Source organism: Arachis hypogaea, chromosome 5 (assembly GCF_003086295.3).
Source record: "Arachis hypogaea cultivar Tifrunner chromosome 5, arahy.Tifrunner.gnm2.J5K5, whole genome shotgun sequence".
Taxonomy (NCBI): Eukaryota; Viridiplantae; Streptophyta; class Magnoliopsida; order Fabales; family Fabaceae; genus Arachis; species Arachis hypogaea.
Genome location: NC_092040.1, coordinates 90,311,709 through 90,331,219, shown reverse-complemented (window position 1 = coordinate 90,331,219; position 19,511 = coordinate 90,311,709). Strand labels below are relative to the sequence as shown.

Sequence of the window (19,511 nt, the reverse complement as noted above, 5' to 3'; positions counted from 1 at the left end):
TTTTCCTACTTTGATGGGTTTTGGCTTGTTATGACTTGGATTTTCATGGGATATTGTAATCTTCAAAGCCATGTTTCGAAAATATCAAAGCATATTCATATATTTACAATGACATCCATTTGGCATTTATGTAGGATAGTTCTATGCAATTTCACTCATTAGAAAAATAATCACAAAATGCATCTCATAATTATTTTTGAGAGGGCTACAAAATCCAAAGCCTAGAAAGAAAGGTTGGTATATGATGGGAACTTTCATTATCCATGCCAAGCAGCCTAAGCCGTTAGAACATTAATTATCTCACATGTTAAATGCACTTCATTCCAAATATTTGAGCTGCACTAATTAAAATTACACCTGTTTCAGAATGTTGAACATAAACTGGTCTAGCAAGTAACTTTAATGCAAACTTAACTGTATGTATATTTTAGTATCTAGTTACAATATTTTGACCCAAAAATGTTCAAGATTCCATCAAATTTCTCTCTAATCTTTGACCACTCATCCTCAATGTTTGCTTTGGTAGCTTTTGCTGATTCTTGCTCTGATCTCAAACGTGGCCTTTGCTTCCTCAATTGATCTCTTTGAGCTTTCAACATTTTTCCTTCCTCAAAAGTTTCTCTTTTCTTACTAAGGGCAGTGTCCCTAGTCACTTCAGAGATGGAGATACTGTATTTAATGGCTTCCAATTGCTGTTCAAGCTCTTTCTTTCTTTGTTCTAAATAAACCAACTGGCTGCAAAGATCAATTTCTATGGATGAAAATTCACTGAACTGGTTCTTGTTAGCTATCAAACCATCTTCCAATGTATCTAAGTTTGAAAGACCTGCAGTTGATGACTCAAGTTTCATACTTGCATCAATGTAATCACAACTCCACTGATCAAAATCTGTTGAAAGTTGTAGTAAAAGAGATTTTAAACACAAAGAGACATCAGCATCTGTAGACAAAGTGGAGAGACTTTCTAAGGCAGCTTTCATGGAGGAAAATGACCCCAAAGACAAAAGTTGATGAAATTGTTTGGAGAGGAATTCCTTGAGTGTTTCCAAAGCTTTCTCAGTTTCTTCACTAATTTCAGGATAAGCTAATTTGAAATCATCTCTGCCATTTCTTGAAGTTAAAGATGATAGAGCAAAGGTCTCAGCACGGAGGGTAGCATAAAATTCTTCCATATTGTCATTGAAGTCAAATTGACTTGTATTGTGTGCCATTGGAAACACATCAAGCTTATTGCTCTTGGTTTCATATCGCAGCTCTCGTTCCATTTTTCTGGTAACAATGGGAACCTGAGTAGTAGACTGGTCAATTTTACAATATACCAAAATGTGGATGCATTAAGAATGTTAAAGAAGAAATAAAGCAAGTTTTACCTCAGGTTCTTCCTTTGGCTCCTTCAGGACATTATCCATTTTCAATCCTACCTTCTTTTGAGATACCAAATCCTCCTTATTGACATTGTCAAAGGCATTTTCTTTCATTTCTTTGGGAGAATCTAGAGCCCTAACCATCATAGGTCCAACTTCTGTAACAAAAGAATTAGTAAGCTGCTTACACAAGTAGTCTAATTTAAATGAAACTACAAAGAAATAAAAAATTTTAATCCTTCTTTTACAAGGCTTATGGTCATTAGTTTATTTTCTTTATCATTGATTCCTGTCCATGATTGCTGATGTTGTAATCTAAAATATGGTTTTCATAATCCTAGGATATATATTTCTATATACTTAAGAAGCTAATTATATGAATATTTAGGTTAGATGTTTTCTGATGCAAATTCCACCTATCATACAATTATTCTCAGTTAAGCACAAGTTCACACGTTCATACTTCATAGTGATATCTAGGAAATATTCATTGTCAGCAGTTTATATTGTTTTCACGTTAAAATATTTTGTCATTAGGTTATTTAACATCAAGATTTCAAGGTTTGCAGAATTCTGGGTACTTTTTTTTTCACTCTTACCTTTGCTTTTTGATGTGTGGTAATCATGATGAGAGAGGAGTGGATTCTCATTCATACTATTCAACTGACATTCTAATAGCATTGGATCCCAAACCACATCATCATATTGCTTCAGTTGCAACAATGGCAACTCCTTGCTTTGATGCACTACATCAGCTGATATTATACCAGTAGCTTTTCCATTTTCCTTTGCCATGCATCCATCACCTTCAAGCGCTTCAGCATTTATTGAAGCTGGATGTCGTTTCCACTGTTTATCTGGTATTTCATAAAGCCTCAAATTTCTAGCCAATGAACAGCAATCACTTCCTGTGTTATCCAAGGGATCATTAACATTACCTTCCCTGATATCACTAGAATTTGAACTTGAGTGCAACATCAAATTTTGTGTCTTGACATCCTCATCATCCTTATACTCATGAACTCCACAATAGTACACAGTCACTTCTGCATCTTTGCTTGCATCTATGATTTCACAAGTAACTTCAACATAATTTTGTTCATGCAGTAAATAAGTATTGAAATCCATTACATCTTGATGATATAGCCATGTGAGATCACCAATCACCGAAAGGAACCTCTCTACTCTATTGGATGCTTTCTGTCCATTGATAGATAGCTGGACTTCACAGGAGAAAAAGCCAGTAATTTTATTTCCTAGTCCAAAAATTAAACACAGAGCAATTCTTGGGAATTTCTGGCCAATCCAAAATGAGATAGATCCTCCTTCACTCTGGTAGTTGAATGGCATTTTCATCTTTGGCCTTGGTGCTATAACCTCAAATTTGAATGCCTTAGAGAAACCCTGTAACAGATGAACCCTGACTTCAAATTTCTCCCAAATAAACAGAAAGAAATGGATTTAAAAGAGCTAGAGTTCTACCTGGCTTAATAAGAACTCCAATGATTGTGATTCCAAACGGGTGCAACTAGTAGCATCTATGTGTTCTAAATTGGGAGGAATCCCAGAAATATGTTGAAGTTTCATGCAGTTAGCCATGTAAAGCTCCTGCAAGCTACAAAGTCTATTGAAGCATTTGGGAAGGGTTAGAAAATGGTTTCTAGAAATGTCTAAGGATGCGAGGTTGGAAAAGCAACTAAGGATATGTAGGTCTTCATCTGATAGATTGCAGTCACTTAGTTCAAGGTTTTCCAACAAAGGGAAGCCATACGACGAATGGATGCTAGGAGAGATCGGATCTAGACATGGTGGTGATGGTAGTAGCTCTAGATTTGGCGAACCCTTGTCGGATTCTGCCGGCATAGTTGAGCAATTCTGTGTGCTGAACCTCCTAAGCTTCTTTGTAAATAGTTGAAGTTGTGGACAGCCAGAAATATCAAGTAACTGAAGATTTGGCAACATATCAATGTTTATAGGAAGTTCCTTTAGATTTGAGCAACATTTCAGCACTAAAACCTCAAGGCTACTGAAATTGATTATACAAGAAGGCAATTCTTGTATTGCAGTCTCTTCCACCTCAATAAATTTCAAATTTTCCATTTCTCCCAACAATTCTGGAAACTTCTCAAGTTGAGAACAACCATTAAGAACAATGCATCCTAAAGATGGCAACTTTAGGACACTTGGTAAGTTCTTCAGTTCAGTGCACCTTTCAACACCTAAATAAACAAGTTTATCAAGTGATCCAACAGATTCATGAATATCAACCAAACTTGTACAATCTTCGAGAATCAATTGCTCCAAATTTGGGATCCCAGAAACATCAGGTATTTTCGAAAGGGACTCACAGGAGCTGAAATTCAGAGAAGTCAGATATGCATACTTCTGCGAAACAGAAAAAGTTGTCACTGCTTAGGAAATATAAAAGAAACATATAAACAGGAATAGGAAAAGAACAAATATAAACAATCTTTGTACCTTGAATGACTTTTCCAGTGTATATAGATGACTGTGCCGCAGTTCCAGCATTACAATTTTCTCAGGAAGGAAATCAGATGGTAAAGATGGTGAAGGGTACTCCTTCCAGTCAAGCAGCCTTAGATTTCTTGGTAGATGTACATGGCCTCCAGAAAATTCAGCATTACGAATTATTAGCATTCTAAGGTTTTTCAACTTCCTGAAGTCTTGATCACTTAGCTGCACCTCTTGCTTTTCTGGTAGGTCTAGCATTATACCTTGAATCTTTTCACTTCCCTTAACAAATTTCCATGTGAACAAAGAGTCAAGCGTGTAAGAATCTGGTTAAAAATCAATATGTATTTTATATTTTTAAATGATAGAAAGGTTTCTGTTTCATTGTCACATTATAAGGGGGGAAAAAAGGAACGAAACAGAAGTTAGCAGCCAGAGAGATATAAATCTTACCATCCCTTCAGTCAGTACTTGAAGCACATCCTCATAGTACCATAATCGGCTGCGATTTGCAGGATCTAGTGGAGATTCTTGCCTAACAATTTCCCTACCCATGTCTTGGACAAGATCATGCATAGACAATACAAATTTTTCATCCAGTGTTATGAGGGACTTATCAACAAGTACTGCAATACCAATTGCTGGGTGCAGATCACAAGCACGCAATGCTTTTACTACATATTCCATTATCTGTCCTTTGAAGAAACAGGCTATATAGAGGAAAATTTCCTTTTCATTTTCATCCAACCCATCAAAGCTTATTCTAAGTATATTCTGAACTTTCCTATTAGGACTTCTCTTGTATTTATCCAACGCAGATTCCCATTGACGAATGCTTCGACCACACATATCAGAGCCTAATACTGTTAATGCTAGTGGAAGACCCTCTGCATAAGCTACTGCACGATTCGCAATGTGGAAATAACTTGCATCAGGCTCACTTCGTTTAAAGGCGTTCCAACTGAATAGTTGAAGAGCTTCATGGTGGTTTAATTTCTTCACCTCATAAGTCAAATCAACTTGATGAGCAGTTAACAAATGCTTATCTCTTGTAGTTATGATAATCCTACTTCCAGGACCAAACCAATCCAATCCTCCAGCTAATGCTTGTAGTTGATCCACATCATCCACATTATCGATTACAAGAAGAACTCTTTTTCTGCACAACCTGTCTTTTATGATATTGATTCCTATGTCAACATTTCCCAACTTTGTTGCTTTCTCTCCAAGTATCTCATAAAGAAGCCTTTCTTGTAGTTTGACTAAGCCAGACCTATGGCTTGTATTTTCTCTGACATTCGCAAGAAAACTCGCATATCGAAATTGATCACATAGTGTGTTATAAACAGCTTTGACAATAGTTGTTTTACCAATTCCACCAATCCCATAAATGCCAACCATTCTAACATCATCAGATCCAGGTTCTAACAGTGAGTACACTTCCGATACACGAGCTTGGAGTCCAACAGGGTGTCTAGCTACATTTAGTGGAATGCGATTCAACTTTTGGGATACTTCATCCACTATTGTTTGGATAAATTTATATTCATACCTGGAAGATAATGGAACATCTTATAAGCAAAATGAAATGAATAGTTCTGCAGGCAACAAATCATAAATTTATATTCAAGTGTACTAGTTATATTTCATATCTATGGTTTTTGTTAATAAAAAAAGAAAGTGCAGGGGAAAATACCCATTAGTGAAATGCCAGCCAGACAAGTTTGCTGCTTCAGACAAAGCAGACCTCCATTTTCGCACCCTCTCCATGTCATGTTTGAATCTTTCCTCATGCTTAACAAAAGCTTCTCCGTAGCTTCCTTTCTGGTGCCTCACATCTGCTGGACTCACACTGTAGAAAACTGCACAAACCATCTGTCCCTTTTCTTTCCTACACTCAAGGATCTTCACAAGTTCGTCAAGGCACCATCTGGAGGAAGCATAGTTCTTGGAGAATATAATGATGGAGATCCTGGACTCTTCTATTGCCTTGAGAAGAGATGGTGATATCTCTTCTCCAACTCTTAGAGCTTCATTGTCTATGAAAGTGTTGATTCCCCTTTGATCAAGAGCGCTGTAGAGGTTGCCAGCGAAAGTTTTTCGGGTGTCTTCGCCTCGGAAGCTCAAGAAAACATGGTAAAACCATCCTTGGTGTGTCATCTTAGCTCACATATGAAACCTTTGGCTGCTTTGGAGATTGTTTAGGGACACAAAATACAGAGAGATTGAACAACCCAAGAAAATGTTTGGATGAAGTCCTTGTCTGGTCCCTTATAAACTGATTTTTGGTTCCATCGAAGTCAATGATGATAGTCAAATGTGAATGCGTTATTTTAAAGTCCATGGCAGTAGAATAGAATCCACAGTTTGCTACAGCTGGTATGAGCACATTATAGTTTCTTCCCACTAAGTTTGACTTCGCTATAACAATAATTTCTCAAAAGAATTATGTATTAAAATAACTCTGAATTGGAGGATCTAGGATGGTGTTGTTTAAAACTAATATATGATCTATGTATCTATATGTGTATGATTTGATCAATGTGTCAATAAATATTATATTAGTGCATATGAACAGAATTTAACAATTATCAATAATTAATATAGAATTCAATAATTTCTCCAGAAATTTTGTAATTTCATTGAAATTGAATATGTTACATCTGAATAATACATTGTTCCACCGAGATTGATATAGACTATATGGATTCTCGGCCTATGCAGGTTATGCCTCCTTAAAAAACCCCTATGGACCAAACCCCTGGAGCTTGGGAAAAAAATCCAATAGAGGAAAAAGAGTACATCAATCATGCATAATTTAAGGAATAATAAAAAAGAGCTCAACAATTATTATAACCTCATAAAACTAAACTCTAGAATAAAGAACACTCTTGGAGTCGGCAAGAAGAAGGGCAGTGAGTTCCGGCGGAGGGTTGATCATAAGAGAAAACGTAGAATTTGAAGAAGAACCCATCTTTGCCAAAAAATCAGCACACGAATTTCCTTCCCTCATGATATGATAGATAGTGACGTCCCACTCAAGAAGCATCAACTGATGAATTTCTTCAACAATGTCTGCCAATTCTGGAAAGTCTTCGGCATTGTCATGAATAATCTTGAGAGCCACCATGCAATCACTTTCACATTCCACCTTTCTGTACCCAGATTGCCATGCCAACCACAAACCATGGCGGATGGCTATTAGTTCCGCTTCGACACTGCCAGCAAAGCCAATATAGCTGAGAAATCCGGCGATACAGTTGCCATCTTGATCTCTAAGCAAGCCGCCACATCCTGCTCTTCCTGGATTTCCTCTTGAACTTCCATCCACATTGAGTTTGATGGCCCCTTCGGATGGTGGAACCCAACGAACCAGCATGTTTTGCCTACAAATACAGTACAACGTCAAATTAAACATTAACTAAAAAGAAAATTTCAAAAATAATTCACTGAATAGTTTATAAAAGAACATAGTTTTCCAACATCCTCAATACTTAAATTTAAATATTCAAAGATGATATTATAATTTTGCAATGAAGGACAACCTTATAGTGTGTAAATTGAGGTGATAGAAATTGATCAAGAATGTGAACCACAGAGAAGAAGAGAAAGGTTGAATTAGTGAATAACAGTGAGTTTTTCTGATGGCCTGGGAGAGTGTGTAGTACTGTATGAGTAATGGTTGAATAGGTTTTGTCTGAATCCAAGCGCAAGGGCCGAGAAGATACAAGGTCTTCAAATTGTGGAACTGTATTGTATTGACAGAACAAAATCACTCTTTTAAAGGTGGGAACGATCCCAACCTCTTTAACAGTTTATTCGTGGAAGTCAATTATCCAAAAAGTCTCCCTTAACATCCTGTCATCGTTTTCAGATACAAGGAAGTTGGGCTAGCTATTAGACCGGGTTTTCACTCTCTGGGGCGATTCATCTTTCAGCTATTTTGCTTGGCACTTACTCAATTCAGAGTGTATTCTCTCTTCTGTAAATAAAGTTACAAAACAAATATATTAATACGTATTGTATAAAGCAACAAAGTAATTTTACAGATTTAAATTAAATATTTTGAAAAGGAGTTATAACTCTTCTATTATTTTTATTATTACAACTCAAGCTATAGTTAAAATCTAGGGGAGCCAATTATTCAAAAAATATTTTTCAAGAAGAAGAACCCATAACAAAAGCAGGGGCATCCCTAAGCTAATTATTCAAAATATTTTGATGTCGGTTGGTTTGAGACTGAAATGTGATAATAATTTTATGAATTTCGTATACCAGGGGCATCCCTAACATAACTTCCTTAACTTTGATTTCTCCTTTCCTCAACTTCTTATAATATTCCACATTTATATACTTTTAACAAAAGCAGAAAAATACACCAAATCTCCGAGCATGCTCACAAACTTCATACGCCAAAACTCATTTGTATACAATATTATATGTTTGTTGAAAAAATAAAAAGGAAAGAAAGAAAGAAATGATAAAGAGATTATTTACTTGGTTCTAGTCTTCTAGATTGTGTTGAAAGGTGAAACAATGCATTGAGAGGAATAGAATGATGAGATGAACAAAAACTAGAAGAGAGTTAGAATTGGTTGATGAAATATTTTTTGTTAACGAAACCTCTTTAAATAAAAAGTTTAGGTATATAAAATTCAATTATAGAATCTTAACAAACCACAACTAAATGATTCGTTTTCTTTTTTACCGAAGTCACCAACCTCTCGATGTTTATTAATTCCATTCCATTTAAGTATTAAATTTAAATTTTAATTCCATTCCATTTAATTCCTTTATTTGTGGCTATTGGCTAAATCATTTTTTCGAAGGATTAGAAAAAATATTTTTCATTTTTCATTTTGGTATTTTTAAAATTTAATCTAAAATTCTATATACAATTTATATCCAAATATATTATAATATTAATATACTAAAATTTTAAACTAAAATATTTTTTGAACTAGGAAGAATAAATTAATGTTATAATATAAAATAAAATTAAAGATTATGGTAATATTATAGTACATGATTTTAGGATAACTAAATGTCATGAAATATTAAAAATTTCAAATAAATTCTTCGGTATATAAATTCAATTAAAATATTTTATTACATTGTTTTAAGTGAATGAAATAGGAAAAGATGTAACAATCTATTTTTAATATATAAAAGTAAATGAATAAGTTTACCCACGTTACTCTTAAGATATTTTTTTCTTTCTACTAATATCATATTAGCAATATCGCTTATTTGGCAAAACTTTGGAATCAACCACTTAATTTTTGCCAAATCAACTATTATTTCCAAATCAACAAAAAAAATATATATATATACAAAAAAATATACAAGTAATATAAATATATACAAATTAGGTTCCAAAATTACCAATGACAATAATTAGAAATTAATAGTATCTAACCAAATTTGTAACTTACAAAATTCCATGTCTCTATATTTATTATATTTTACCGTTATAAACAACACAATAACTTTATAACCCCAATAAATAATTTATTAATTTCTATAAATAACTCATTAGATGTAATAAACATTCATATTACAAATGTCATAATAATCTATTAATTATAATAAATTTTACGTTACAAATATTCAAATTTCATACTATTTGAACTATTTATATAAGTTTAGTCTCTTATCATTATTTCTTCAAATAACATCAAATTTAGCAGAAAAAATTTATTTACGCACTACACAATATCTCAAACTTACTCAATGGAGCATCTTTCTTTGGATAATATCACCAAACAAACAGACAATTGGTTTATCAAAGTTCGCATAGTTCGTCTATGAAAAACATTAATATCCACAAATAGGGACGGATCTATGTGTTTGGTTGTGGGGGCAACCGCCCCCACTACAATTTGAAATTTTTTTTAGTAGTATATGATAATAATATTTATTTGTCCCCACTAAATTATTAAATTTGACTCCACAATAATTTTTTATTCAATTTTTTATACTTAATAATCAATTTAAAAATTTCATATTAGATGTCATTAGAATGATCAATTATCAATTTAAATGAAATTTATGTTTTTTTTTTTAGAAATCAACTTAAAAGAGTATTATTAATTTTTTTATATTAGTTTTAATATTTTTTGTAACAACTGCATTAATTGAAAGAACTTTTTTAACTATAAATTTTAATAAGAGTTGGCTTCTAATTGTATGAGAAGTAAATTTCTAAATAAGCATTTACTATATATATATATATAAAAGAGTAATACTACACATTCAAGTCTTTTTATTAACTAAGTCTAAGCAAGTTAAACAATAAGATTAGAATAATGCTAGTCATAATTGATTTTTGTTATCTTAGATTAATTTGGTTGGACTTATTTAACAAAAAAAATACTTAAATGTGTAGTATTATTTTATATAAAAAGAGAGATATTTTGATTATATTGTTAAGAAAAAGATTACTCAATTTTTTAAAAATATAAAACCTAGATAATAAAATTTTAAATTATGTGTTATTATTTAAATTATTATTTTAATATTTTAATTTGTAAATTAAATATTTTAAAGACTAATCATATTATATGTATATAGAAAATAACCATCTATATATATTAAAATAAAAAATACACATTAAAAATAAATTAAATAATACATATATTTATTTATGGTGAATTCTACCCAACCCCCTCTAAAATAACATGTAAGTTACCTTTCATGATGTGTCACACTTTAATTGGTTATTATCTTAACTATAGTTAGGTTATTTTGTAATTTATTATTTTAGATGAGTAATTGTATAATTTCTTAAAATATTAAAATTCTATCCTAGTTGCACGCAATCTCTTTCTACAGTGCATCATTCTTTAATGAGTCGTTGAATTCCCATGGCTTGTAACTTTTCCGTTCTTCCCAGTATAGCCAGCGGCGACTTCATTGCTATTTCCTGTCCTCTCACTCAATCCTTTTTTTTGTCATAGATCACTTCTTACCAACATAATTAATGGTTAGTTCGGTTATTAAATTTTTTTCATTAAAAATAATATATGAAATATATATTCATATGTAAAATATAATATAATAAAATAAATCTGTTCAGAATACTTAAAGTATAATTAAAATCAGGAATATACAAATATAAAAATAAAATTTGTACTCTAAACAAGTAAATATATCTTTTATCATACATAAATTATTTAAAAAATATAAATTATTAAAATTAATAATAAAAATTTAAAATGATAAAATTCAACTTTCTTACAAGTATTTTTTATAATATTTTTATTCTTTTAATTTTTAATTTATTAATATTTTATTATTTAATTAATGATTAAACAAATTATTTTCATGAAAAATTATTTCTTGTATAATCTTAAAGAAGAGACTAATATAACAGTTTAAAAATTAATGTAAAAATAATATTTTAAAAAAAAAATAGTTAATATTAAAATTTTTAAATACAAAAACAAATTGTATAAATATTCAAGATATAAATATAAAATATATGTTTAAAATAAATAAAGAAGACAAAAATAATTATTTATTTCTCATGAGTACTCCCATTTTATCTGTTTTATTTATTTTATAAATATATTTATATTTATCTTTTAAATATTTATACAAATTATTTTTGTATTTAAAAATTTTAATATTAAATATTTTTATTTAAAATTTTAATTTTACGTTATTTTTTAAACTATTATATTGGTCTCTTCTCTAAGATAATATAAAAAATAATTTTTTATAAAAATAATTTGTTTAATCATTAATTAAATAATAAAGTACTAATAAATTGTAAATTAAAAAAATAAAAATATTATAAAAAATACAGTAAAAAAATTGGATTTTATTATTTTAAATTTGTATTATTAATTTTAATAATATATTTATTTTTTAAATAATTTATGTATGATAAAAAATATGTTTACTTTATTAGAGTACAAATTTTATTATTATATTTATATGTTTATGATTTTAAATATACTTTTAAGTATTTTGAATAGATTATTTTATTATATTATATTTTACATATGAATATATATTCTATCATGTAATTAAATAAATATATATTTTTTTAATAAAAAAATTTAATAACTAAACTAACCATTAATGATGTTGATGTTGGTAAGGAGTGATTCATGGGTCATGGCCAAAAAAAGGGATTGAGTGAGAGGACAAGAGATAGAAATGAAGTGGGCGCTGGCTATACTGGGAAGAACGAAAAGGTTACGAGTCATGAAAATTCAATGACCCGTTAAGGAATGATGGGGAAAGAAATTACGTGAGAACGTGTTTCAATTAACGGGGTAGAATTTTAATATTTTAAAAAATTATACAATTACCCATCTAAAATAATAAATTACAAAATAACCTAACTATAGTTAAGATAATAACCAATTAAAGTGTGACACATCATAAAGGGTAACTTACATGTTATTTTAGAGGAGGTTGGATAGAATTCACCTTTATATATATATATATATATATATATATATATATATATATATATATATATATAATAATTAATGAATATTTTGATAGTTAATTTTTATGTATATATAATATTTTTATTATATTATATATATTTTGCCTCCATTGTCAAAATTTTCTGGATCCGTCACTGTCCACAAATGAAGAAGAGTTTCTTTATTTAGAAATGATTATATTAGATGAAAAGATACAAAACAAACATATCTATTATATTTTTAAATTGAACATTTTCTAATACTATTTTGAATTTGCATCACTTGAAACAAAGTGGATCAAAAAAAATATTAACATGTAATTTCATTTTATACTATCTCAATTATTCTTATTAAAAATAACTTATTTAAAAAAAATTTACACATTTTTGTTTTTTTTTTATTGTAGATTGAAAAACTGCATGCACATCAAAAGATTAAAGAGAAAGAAAATCATATAAATTCAAGACACATATTCGGAAGAAGAACATACATGCAAAAATAGAACAAATAACACAATAGAAAGTGCATACAACTCAATAAAGAAAAAGGAGGACCAATCTCACATAAGAAAACTAACTCCATCAACCAAAACAAATACAAAAATCAAACCATCAAATAAAAATGTCACTTTGTACAACTCCAAAATCCAAATCTTTTATACTACAAATTATTTTTGACAAAACACCTTTTAAATTTAAGAGTTAAGTACGATTTTGGTTCTTAAAGTAGGGACTGAAATTTTTTTCTGTCCTTAACATTTTTTTGCTTACAAAATCATTTCTAAAATTTACACATATTTAATTTAATTCTACAAAATATAGTCATTTTTAATATTTATTATATACTATCATTAATTTAATGTTTGCGCCTAATTCTAGTTATTTAAAATACTGTTACTTTTATAATATATATAATACCGTTATGTTTTGGATTCAATCTTGTTAAGAATAAGATATAATTTAGTTGGGTAGTCCAAAATCCAAACTAACTTTGACCAATTCTTCTATTGAGATCATAATGTTGAAAAATGATTGTTAATAAAAAATAATCATGAATGTTTGGAATAGAAATTAATTTTTATAAAAATATAGAAATATTACTCTATATTAATTATTAAATATAAATCACCGTTTTTTGAGGGTTTTTGACTGTTAACAATACAACTATTTAACGAATAACGATTTAAGGGGAAAAATATATAAGGTCGTCTAGTGTCTTCGGTTTAATAAATGTCCAATTATAAAAAGTAAAAAAGTTTTTCCCCCAATAAGAATGCGAGTGACAGGTTAATATTCTCTATCACTAAAAGATTGAATAAACGTTGACTTTGTATTATAAAGTAGAGTAAAAGCAATGAACTTAAAAAACTGAAATCGGTGAAGTGGCTCACACCCGTTATCTATCATAATTTGACAGTGTAAACAACTAAACATTGAACGATCATAACCATTATCCTCATGAAATTAAAGTCACTAGCTTTCTCCTCCTGGAGTTCTAACAAGTATCAGAGCAATTTATAGGTCATCATTGAGTTGGTATGAAGGTAGCTATCTATATGAAATAAAATCAAAATCAGATTTTTAAATTTGATTTTCTGGTTGACATATCTGAATAGCCATACCATCCGAGTCCTCACAATTTACCCCAGTTAAGCCTTTGCTAAATTTTTCTCCAAGCTTTGTCCATTCAGCTCTTAAATTTGCTTGTATTTTCTTGGCCTCTTCACATTCATCTCTCAAGTGAGGCACTTGGTCCCTCAACTCATCTCTTTGTGCTTTGAGTGTCTTTGCTTCTTCAAAGACTTCCCTTTTCCTCTTAATAGCTGTGTTCTTTGCTGATTGAAAAACAGATAAGTTAGCCTTAATGGCACTTATTTGCTCTTCTAGCTCTTTCTTCTTCTGCTCCAAGCTCGCGATCTGGTTGCTTAACTCATTTTCCAACGACAAGACTTCCTTGAACTGATTCTTGTTCACTTCAAGACTCTCTTCTAGTTTATCTGCTTTCAAGATGTTGGCACTGGCAGACTCTATTTTCCTACTAGCATCATTGTAGTCACAACTCCACCTGGTGAATTCTCTTGAAACTTCTAATATCAACAACTTTATTTCTGATGAGACTCCATCGTCAGAAGACAACTTGGAAAGGTAATCTATAGTAGATTTGAAGGTACCACACTGTCCAGGATGCACTAGTGCAGAGAAGTCTTTGGAGAGAAGGTCTTGCAGTGTTTGCAATGCATTCTTGGTCTCTTCACATGGTGTGCTGTTCGATGATTCGGTAACGGCTGAGATATCTTGGGAAGGTGATGTAACTGAGGTCTCAGCATCAAGAGAAGCATAAAATGCTTTCATTTCTACATCGTTCAGTACAAGTTCCTCTTCATTCTGGGGGGATTCAATGCCAGGCAGCAACAAATTGGAACTGTTTTTCTCATGTAGTTCTCGTATGGAACTGGGGGTGTTTTCTATAGATGGAATGGCAGTTGGTACCCTAATATTTGGATTCTGTGAATAAATTGTGACTTGGGATTCGGGTTCAACCTTTAATGGACGAACCATAAGCAGTGTGTTTAATCCAGAATCTACCCAAGGAAAAAAACAATTAGACGTGAATGATGATGAAATGTAATCAAACAGGGTTTTCTTTGTACAAATGGCAAAGTCACAGAGCCCCACAATTCAGTTGGATGAAATGTAAATGTAATCAACACAGACACAGTAAATGAGCTGTGTCAACTTACCACTTACCACCATAGATGTAGCATAGATTTTCTCTTTATCAAAATATTAAAATTTCAGATGAATGGAACGAGCAAAGGGAACAACTAATCTCGTACTCTAAAATGGCTACTGTGTTGCATTAACTTCCCAACTGACATGTAATGTGTTTTTATTAGCAACTTAAATCATATCAAGTATAAGAGATTCAACTGTAGGGAATTCAAAATTCTTGGAGCCTATAACAAATAGGAAATGTTTGGTCAGAAAAAATACTGCTTACCTTTGGCACTGCCACTGCCTCTGAAACAAACTGTAGGCATTGAATCTTCAGTATGATCAGCAGTTTTTGGACGCTTCGGGCATATCATTAAGTGACGTTTCAAATGAGAAGTCCCACAATTAGCTTGCAACATCTTTCCACAATGCTTGCACAGAGCTTTACTTCCATCAGTTGTTTGGATTCGCTGCATATCTTCCCATACTTTGGATGTCATTTTTGGGCGCTTTGAACTATTATAATCTTCATATTCATAATCTATCTCAACACTGCTTGTATTCTCATTTGTCATTGTATCCTGCAATATGAATAACCAGCACACTTAGCAACGCAAAAATAACACTATGTGTTATGTCCAAACCACATGATCTTGTATATTGTACCAATTGAAAAGAGAGAATCTATTACGATACCTTTTAATAGGAGACAAAACAGTTTCCTGAATCCAAAAAGGTCAAATGTTAACGAACTCAATCCTCAAAGGTAAAAAGTCATAAAACTCCCACACTACAAATCCTCAAAGAGTGAAAGCATATGCTAACATAAGCTAGAATCCTAAAGTTACAATTTACAAGTGCAACAGTAAGATATGCAATCCAACGCCAAAGGGACAGCAGGAAACCAATTACAACACAACTATTGAAAATAAGATAGCATGATATAATGTGCTGTGTGCTCTCATTACAGAATGTTCAACTTCCAGCAAAAGTTCTATCAGTATACATAATAGAGTTTAAACTTCACAAAAAAATATTTGACAAAAAAAAAAGATGGAGAGAGATCTCAGGTAGAAAACTTATGCTAAAGACCATGAACCACCAAACACATTTTCTCAATATAGTACACACACCAACAAAAATCCGCATGCTACTATTAAACCTAGTTGAGATATTTGTCTGTAATTCACCTGTTTAAGATAAAAATGTACATTGCAATCAAAACTTCACATCCTGCTTCATTACAAAAGATGACCTAAAACATTGACTTGAAGTTCACCGTTTTGGTCTATCAACCATCTAAGTCATACTGTTACATATAAATCGTTTCTCATAGATATTCCTTTTCCATCTTTTCACACCTTAACATTAGCATACCCTTTGAAAAGGTTTCAAACTTCGAAATTTTCTTTTTTATCTCTCCACTCCCCAATCCTCAAATTCCCTACCAAATTGTAGCATACTAACATTATACCAAATTGATTACCACGACATTCAATTTTCACAAGTACTCAGATCTCAACCATCAAAAAAAAAAAAAAATCACCACAAGACCTATGTTACATATTGTGCGAATTTAAATTCAGAATTATACATAAAAAAATAAAATAAAATACGAAGCCCGCACAGAATAAAATGAACGCATATCAAAATTCCTAACCATGTATTAAAATTGAGAAGGAATAACAATTAACAGGGTTACGGATTTGCATGCACAGAACCCTAATGAAACGACAAAAAAATTTGTTATTGAGAATTAAAAAGAAGTGTGCTACCTGGGTTTTGGTGTTTTTCCTACGCAGTGAGTTGAAGCTCTTTTGCCGGCGTCGATGTCCTCAGCAGCTGAAAGGAGACAGCGATTTGTCAAAGATGAAGGTGGATGGGGGAGCAGGACTATGTAGCCTTCGGGCTTAAGCCCGGGCCTAGCACTGCAATACAATGATTTGGGCTTTCTCATGGGCCTGAATGTATGATAAGCCTTAAGGAGTTAAGGACTTAAGCAGTTAAGCCTATCACGGCTGGGCTAGTCTGAGAAGCCTGAGGTTGAAATTAAAGGATTTTACCCAAAAAAATATTTTTTTGTTTTTTATATTGGAGTGACAATGATATTTTTTTAAAATATGAACTGCTTGGTATTATTTTTAAATGTGAAATCGTTTAATTAGAAAAGTAAAAATTAGACTAATTTGTAGAAATATAAAAAAGTAAAAATTAGACTGATTTGTAGAAATATAAAAATCGGACATTCAATTTGTGTTAAAAAAAAACTAAAAATTTGAGATACAAAAATCAGAATAAATTACAAAATTCAATGAATATGTATGTCAATGTAAAAAAAATTACATTGACAATTCACTTAACTTTTTTTACAAACATAATAATAAATAAATTAAAATTAGTTAATCTTCATATAATCAATTATAAAAATATTAAAGGACCAACATAATTTATTATTTTTAGTCAATAATTAATTAATAATATTTAAAAGTGTGAGTTAAAAATATATTATTAGATTGTTTAATTAAAATAATTGAATTAATAACTAAAAATATTAGCTAAAAACAAATTTTACGGAATTTTAAACTTTTTTTTAATCTAGTAGTATAGTATGTTTAAATAGTTTGTAGGCCTAAATTATTAAATGAGTCAATTTTAGTTAAAATATTATATCTTTATAAAGTTTTTTTTTAATTGAGTCATATTTGCAATATAAACATTATTTGAATAAAAGGCGAGCAGTTTTATTAAAATTTGGCCAGCATAGCTCCCAAAAATTTAGAAACACTGTTATAAGAAAATATTCAGAAGATTGTACTCTCTCGTACTCTTGATGTAATTCAAGACCTTAGCTAATGCTTTTCTTTCCTTGGGCTTAGGCCCCTTTTTATTACCAAAAAAATTTATACTATTAGATGTAATCTCACACCATTAAAAATATTAATAATAACTATTAAAATAGCTATAAATTATAAAACTTGCTGCTCTAGCACTTCTCTTTAAATAATATTCATAGTACTTAAATATGAATTTATAAATGATTACAATTACTAGTATTAGAACAAACAAAAATGAAATGAATTTTCAAGGTCTTTAAGTCTTAACCATATAATACATGTAATAGTGTTTTCCATATCACACAAATTGCACCATAGGTGAGAGAGCAAGAGAAAGAACCAACCACTATAAATCTTCAATTACCAAAATATTAGTAGCCAAAAATATTAGCCAAAAACAAATTTTACGGGATTTTAAACTTTTTTTAATCTAGTAGTATAGTATGTTTAAATAGTTTGTAGGCCTAAATTATTAAATGAGTCAATTTTAGTTAAAATATTATATCTTTATAAAGTTTTTTTCTTTTTTAATTGAGTCGTATTTGCAATATAAACATTATTTGAATAAGAGGCGAGCAGTTTTATTAAAATTTGGCCAGCATAGCTCCCAAAAATTTAGAAATACTGTTACAAGAAGATATTTAGAAGATTGTACTCTCTCGTACTCTTGATGTAATTCAAGACCTTAAGTAATGCTTTTCTTTCCTTAGGCTTAAGCCCCTTTTTATTACCAAAAAAAAAATTATACTATTAGATGTAATCTCATACCATTAAAAATATTAATAATAACTAATTAATAGCTACAAATTATAAAACTTGCTGCTCTAGCACTTCTCTTTAAATAATATTCATAGTACTTAAATATAAATTTATAAATGATTACAATTACTAGTATTAGAACAAACAAAAATGAAATGAATTTTCAAAGGTCTTTAAGTCTTGACCATATAATACATGTAATAGTGTTTTCCATATCACACAAATTGCACCATAGGTGAGAGAGCAAGAGAAAGAACCAACCACTACAAATCTTCAATTACCAAAATATTAGTAGTAAAAAATATTAGCCAAAAACAAATTTTACGGGATTTTAAACTTTTTTTTAATCTAATAGTATAGTATGTTTAAATAGTTTGTAGGCCTAAATTATTAAATGAGTCAATTTTAGTTAAAATATTATATCTTTATAAAGTTTTTTTCTTTTTTAATTGAGTCATATTTGCAATATAAACATTATTTGAATAAGAGGCGATCAATTTTATTAAAATTTGGCCAGCATAGCTCCCAAAAATTTAGAAACACTGTTACAAAAAGATATTCAGAAGATTGTATTCTCTCGTACTCTTGATGTAATTCAAGACCTTAGCTAATGTTTTTCTTTCCTTAGACTTAGGCCCCTTTTTATTACCAAAAAAAATTTATACTATTAGATGTAATCTCACACCATTAAAAATATTAATAATAACTAATTAATAGCTACAAATTATAAAACTTGCTGCTCTAGCACTTCTCTTTAAATAATATTCATAGTACTTAAGTATGAATTTATAAATGATTACAATTACTAGTATTAGAACAAATAAAAATGAAATGAATTTTCAAGGTCTTCAAGTCTTAACCATATAATACATGTAATAGTGTTTTCCATATCACACAAATTGCACCATAGGTGAGAGAGCAAGA

At 30.4% G+C, this 19,511-nt stretch overlaps 2 protein-coding genes across 4 annotated transcripts; both read right to left on the bottom strand.

Annotated features, from left to right (window-relative positions):
* Positions 1 to 295: 295 nt before the first annotated feature.
* On the bottom strand, positions 296 to 6,200 carry LOC112801829 (TMV resistance protein N). 2 transcript variants are annotated; one of them, XM_072237426.1, is made up of 8 exons: positions 5,533 to 6,122; positions 4,290 to 5,388; positions 3,843 to 4,118; positions 2,847 to 3,749; positions 2,303 to 2,768; positions 1,964 to 2,221; positions 1,371 to 1,522; positions 296 to 1,286 (listed from the first exon to the last, which is right to left on the bottom strand). In XM_072237426.1, exons 1-8 carry the CDS (start codon positions 5,994 to 5,996, stop codon positions 435 to 437), a joined length of 4,470 nt encoding a protein of 1,489 aa, XP_072093527.1. In that variant the 5' UTR covers positions 5,997 to 6,122; the 3' UTR covers positions 296 to 434. The 2 variants fall into 2 exon arrangements, with proteins under 2 accessions (XP_072093527.1, XP_025700556.1); XM_025844771.3 differs by having other exon boundaries at positions 1,964 to 2,768; positions 5,533 to 6,200.
* A 7,390-nt stretch (positions 6,201 to 13,590) lies between these two features.
* On the bottom strand, positions 13,591 to 17,033 carry LOC112801828 (uncharacterized). 2 transcript variants are annotated; one of them, XM_025844769.3, is made up of 4 exons: positions 16,770 to 17,033; positions 15,691 to 15,716; positions 15,281 to 15,575; positions 13,591 to 14,861 (listed from the first exon to the last, which is right to left on the bottom strand). In XM_025844769.3, exons 3-4 carry the CDS (start codon positions 15,567 to 15,569, stop codon positions 13,861 to 13,863), a joined length of 1,290 nt encoding a protein of 429 aa, XP_025700554.1. In that variant the 5' UTR covers positions 15,570 to 15,575; positions 15,691 to 15,716; positions 16,770 to 17,033; the 3' UTR covers positions 13,591 to 13,860. The 2 variants fall into 2 exon arrangements, with proteins under 2 accessions (XP_025700554.1, XP_025700555.1); XM_025844770.3 differs by lacking the exon at positions 15,691 to 15,716 and having other exon boundaries at positions 16,770 to 17,024.
* Positions 17,034 to 19,511: the final 2,478 nt, after the last annotated feature.

Excerpts from the sequence above, each read along its gene's own strand:
- LOC112801829 (XM_025844771.3), bottom strand. The coding sequence starts at position 5,996 with ATGACACACCAAGGATGGTTTTACCATGTTTTCTTGAGCTTCCGAGGC. Across the intron at positions 5,389-5,532 it reads GGCTGGCATTTCACTAATGG|GTATGAATATAAATTTATCC; the intron begins GTATTTTCCCCT and ends ATTATCTTCCAG. Across the intron at positions 4,119-4,289 it reads AAGTACTGACTGAAGGGATG|GGAAGTGAAAAGATTCAAGG; the intron begins GTAAGATTTATA and ends AAATTTGTTAAG.
- LOC112801828 (XM_025844769.3), bottom strand. The coding sequence starts at position 15,569 with ATGACAAATGAGAATACAAGCAGTGTTGAGATAGATTATGAATATGAA. Across the intron at positions 14,862-15,280 it reads AGGCAGTGGCAGTGCCAAAG|ATTCTGGATTAAACACACTG; the intron begins GTAAGCAGTATT and ends TTCCTTGGGTAG.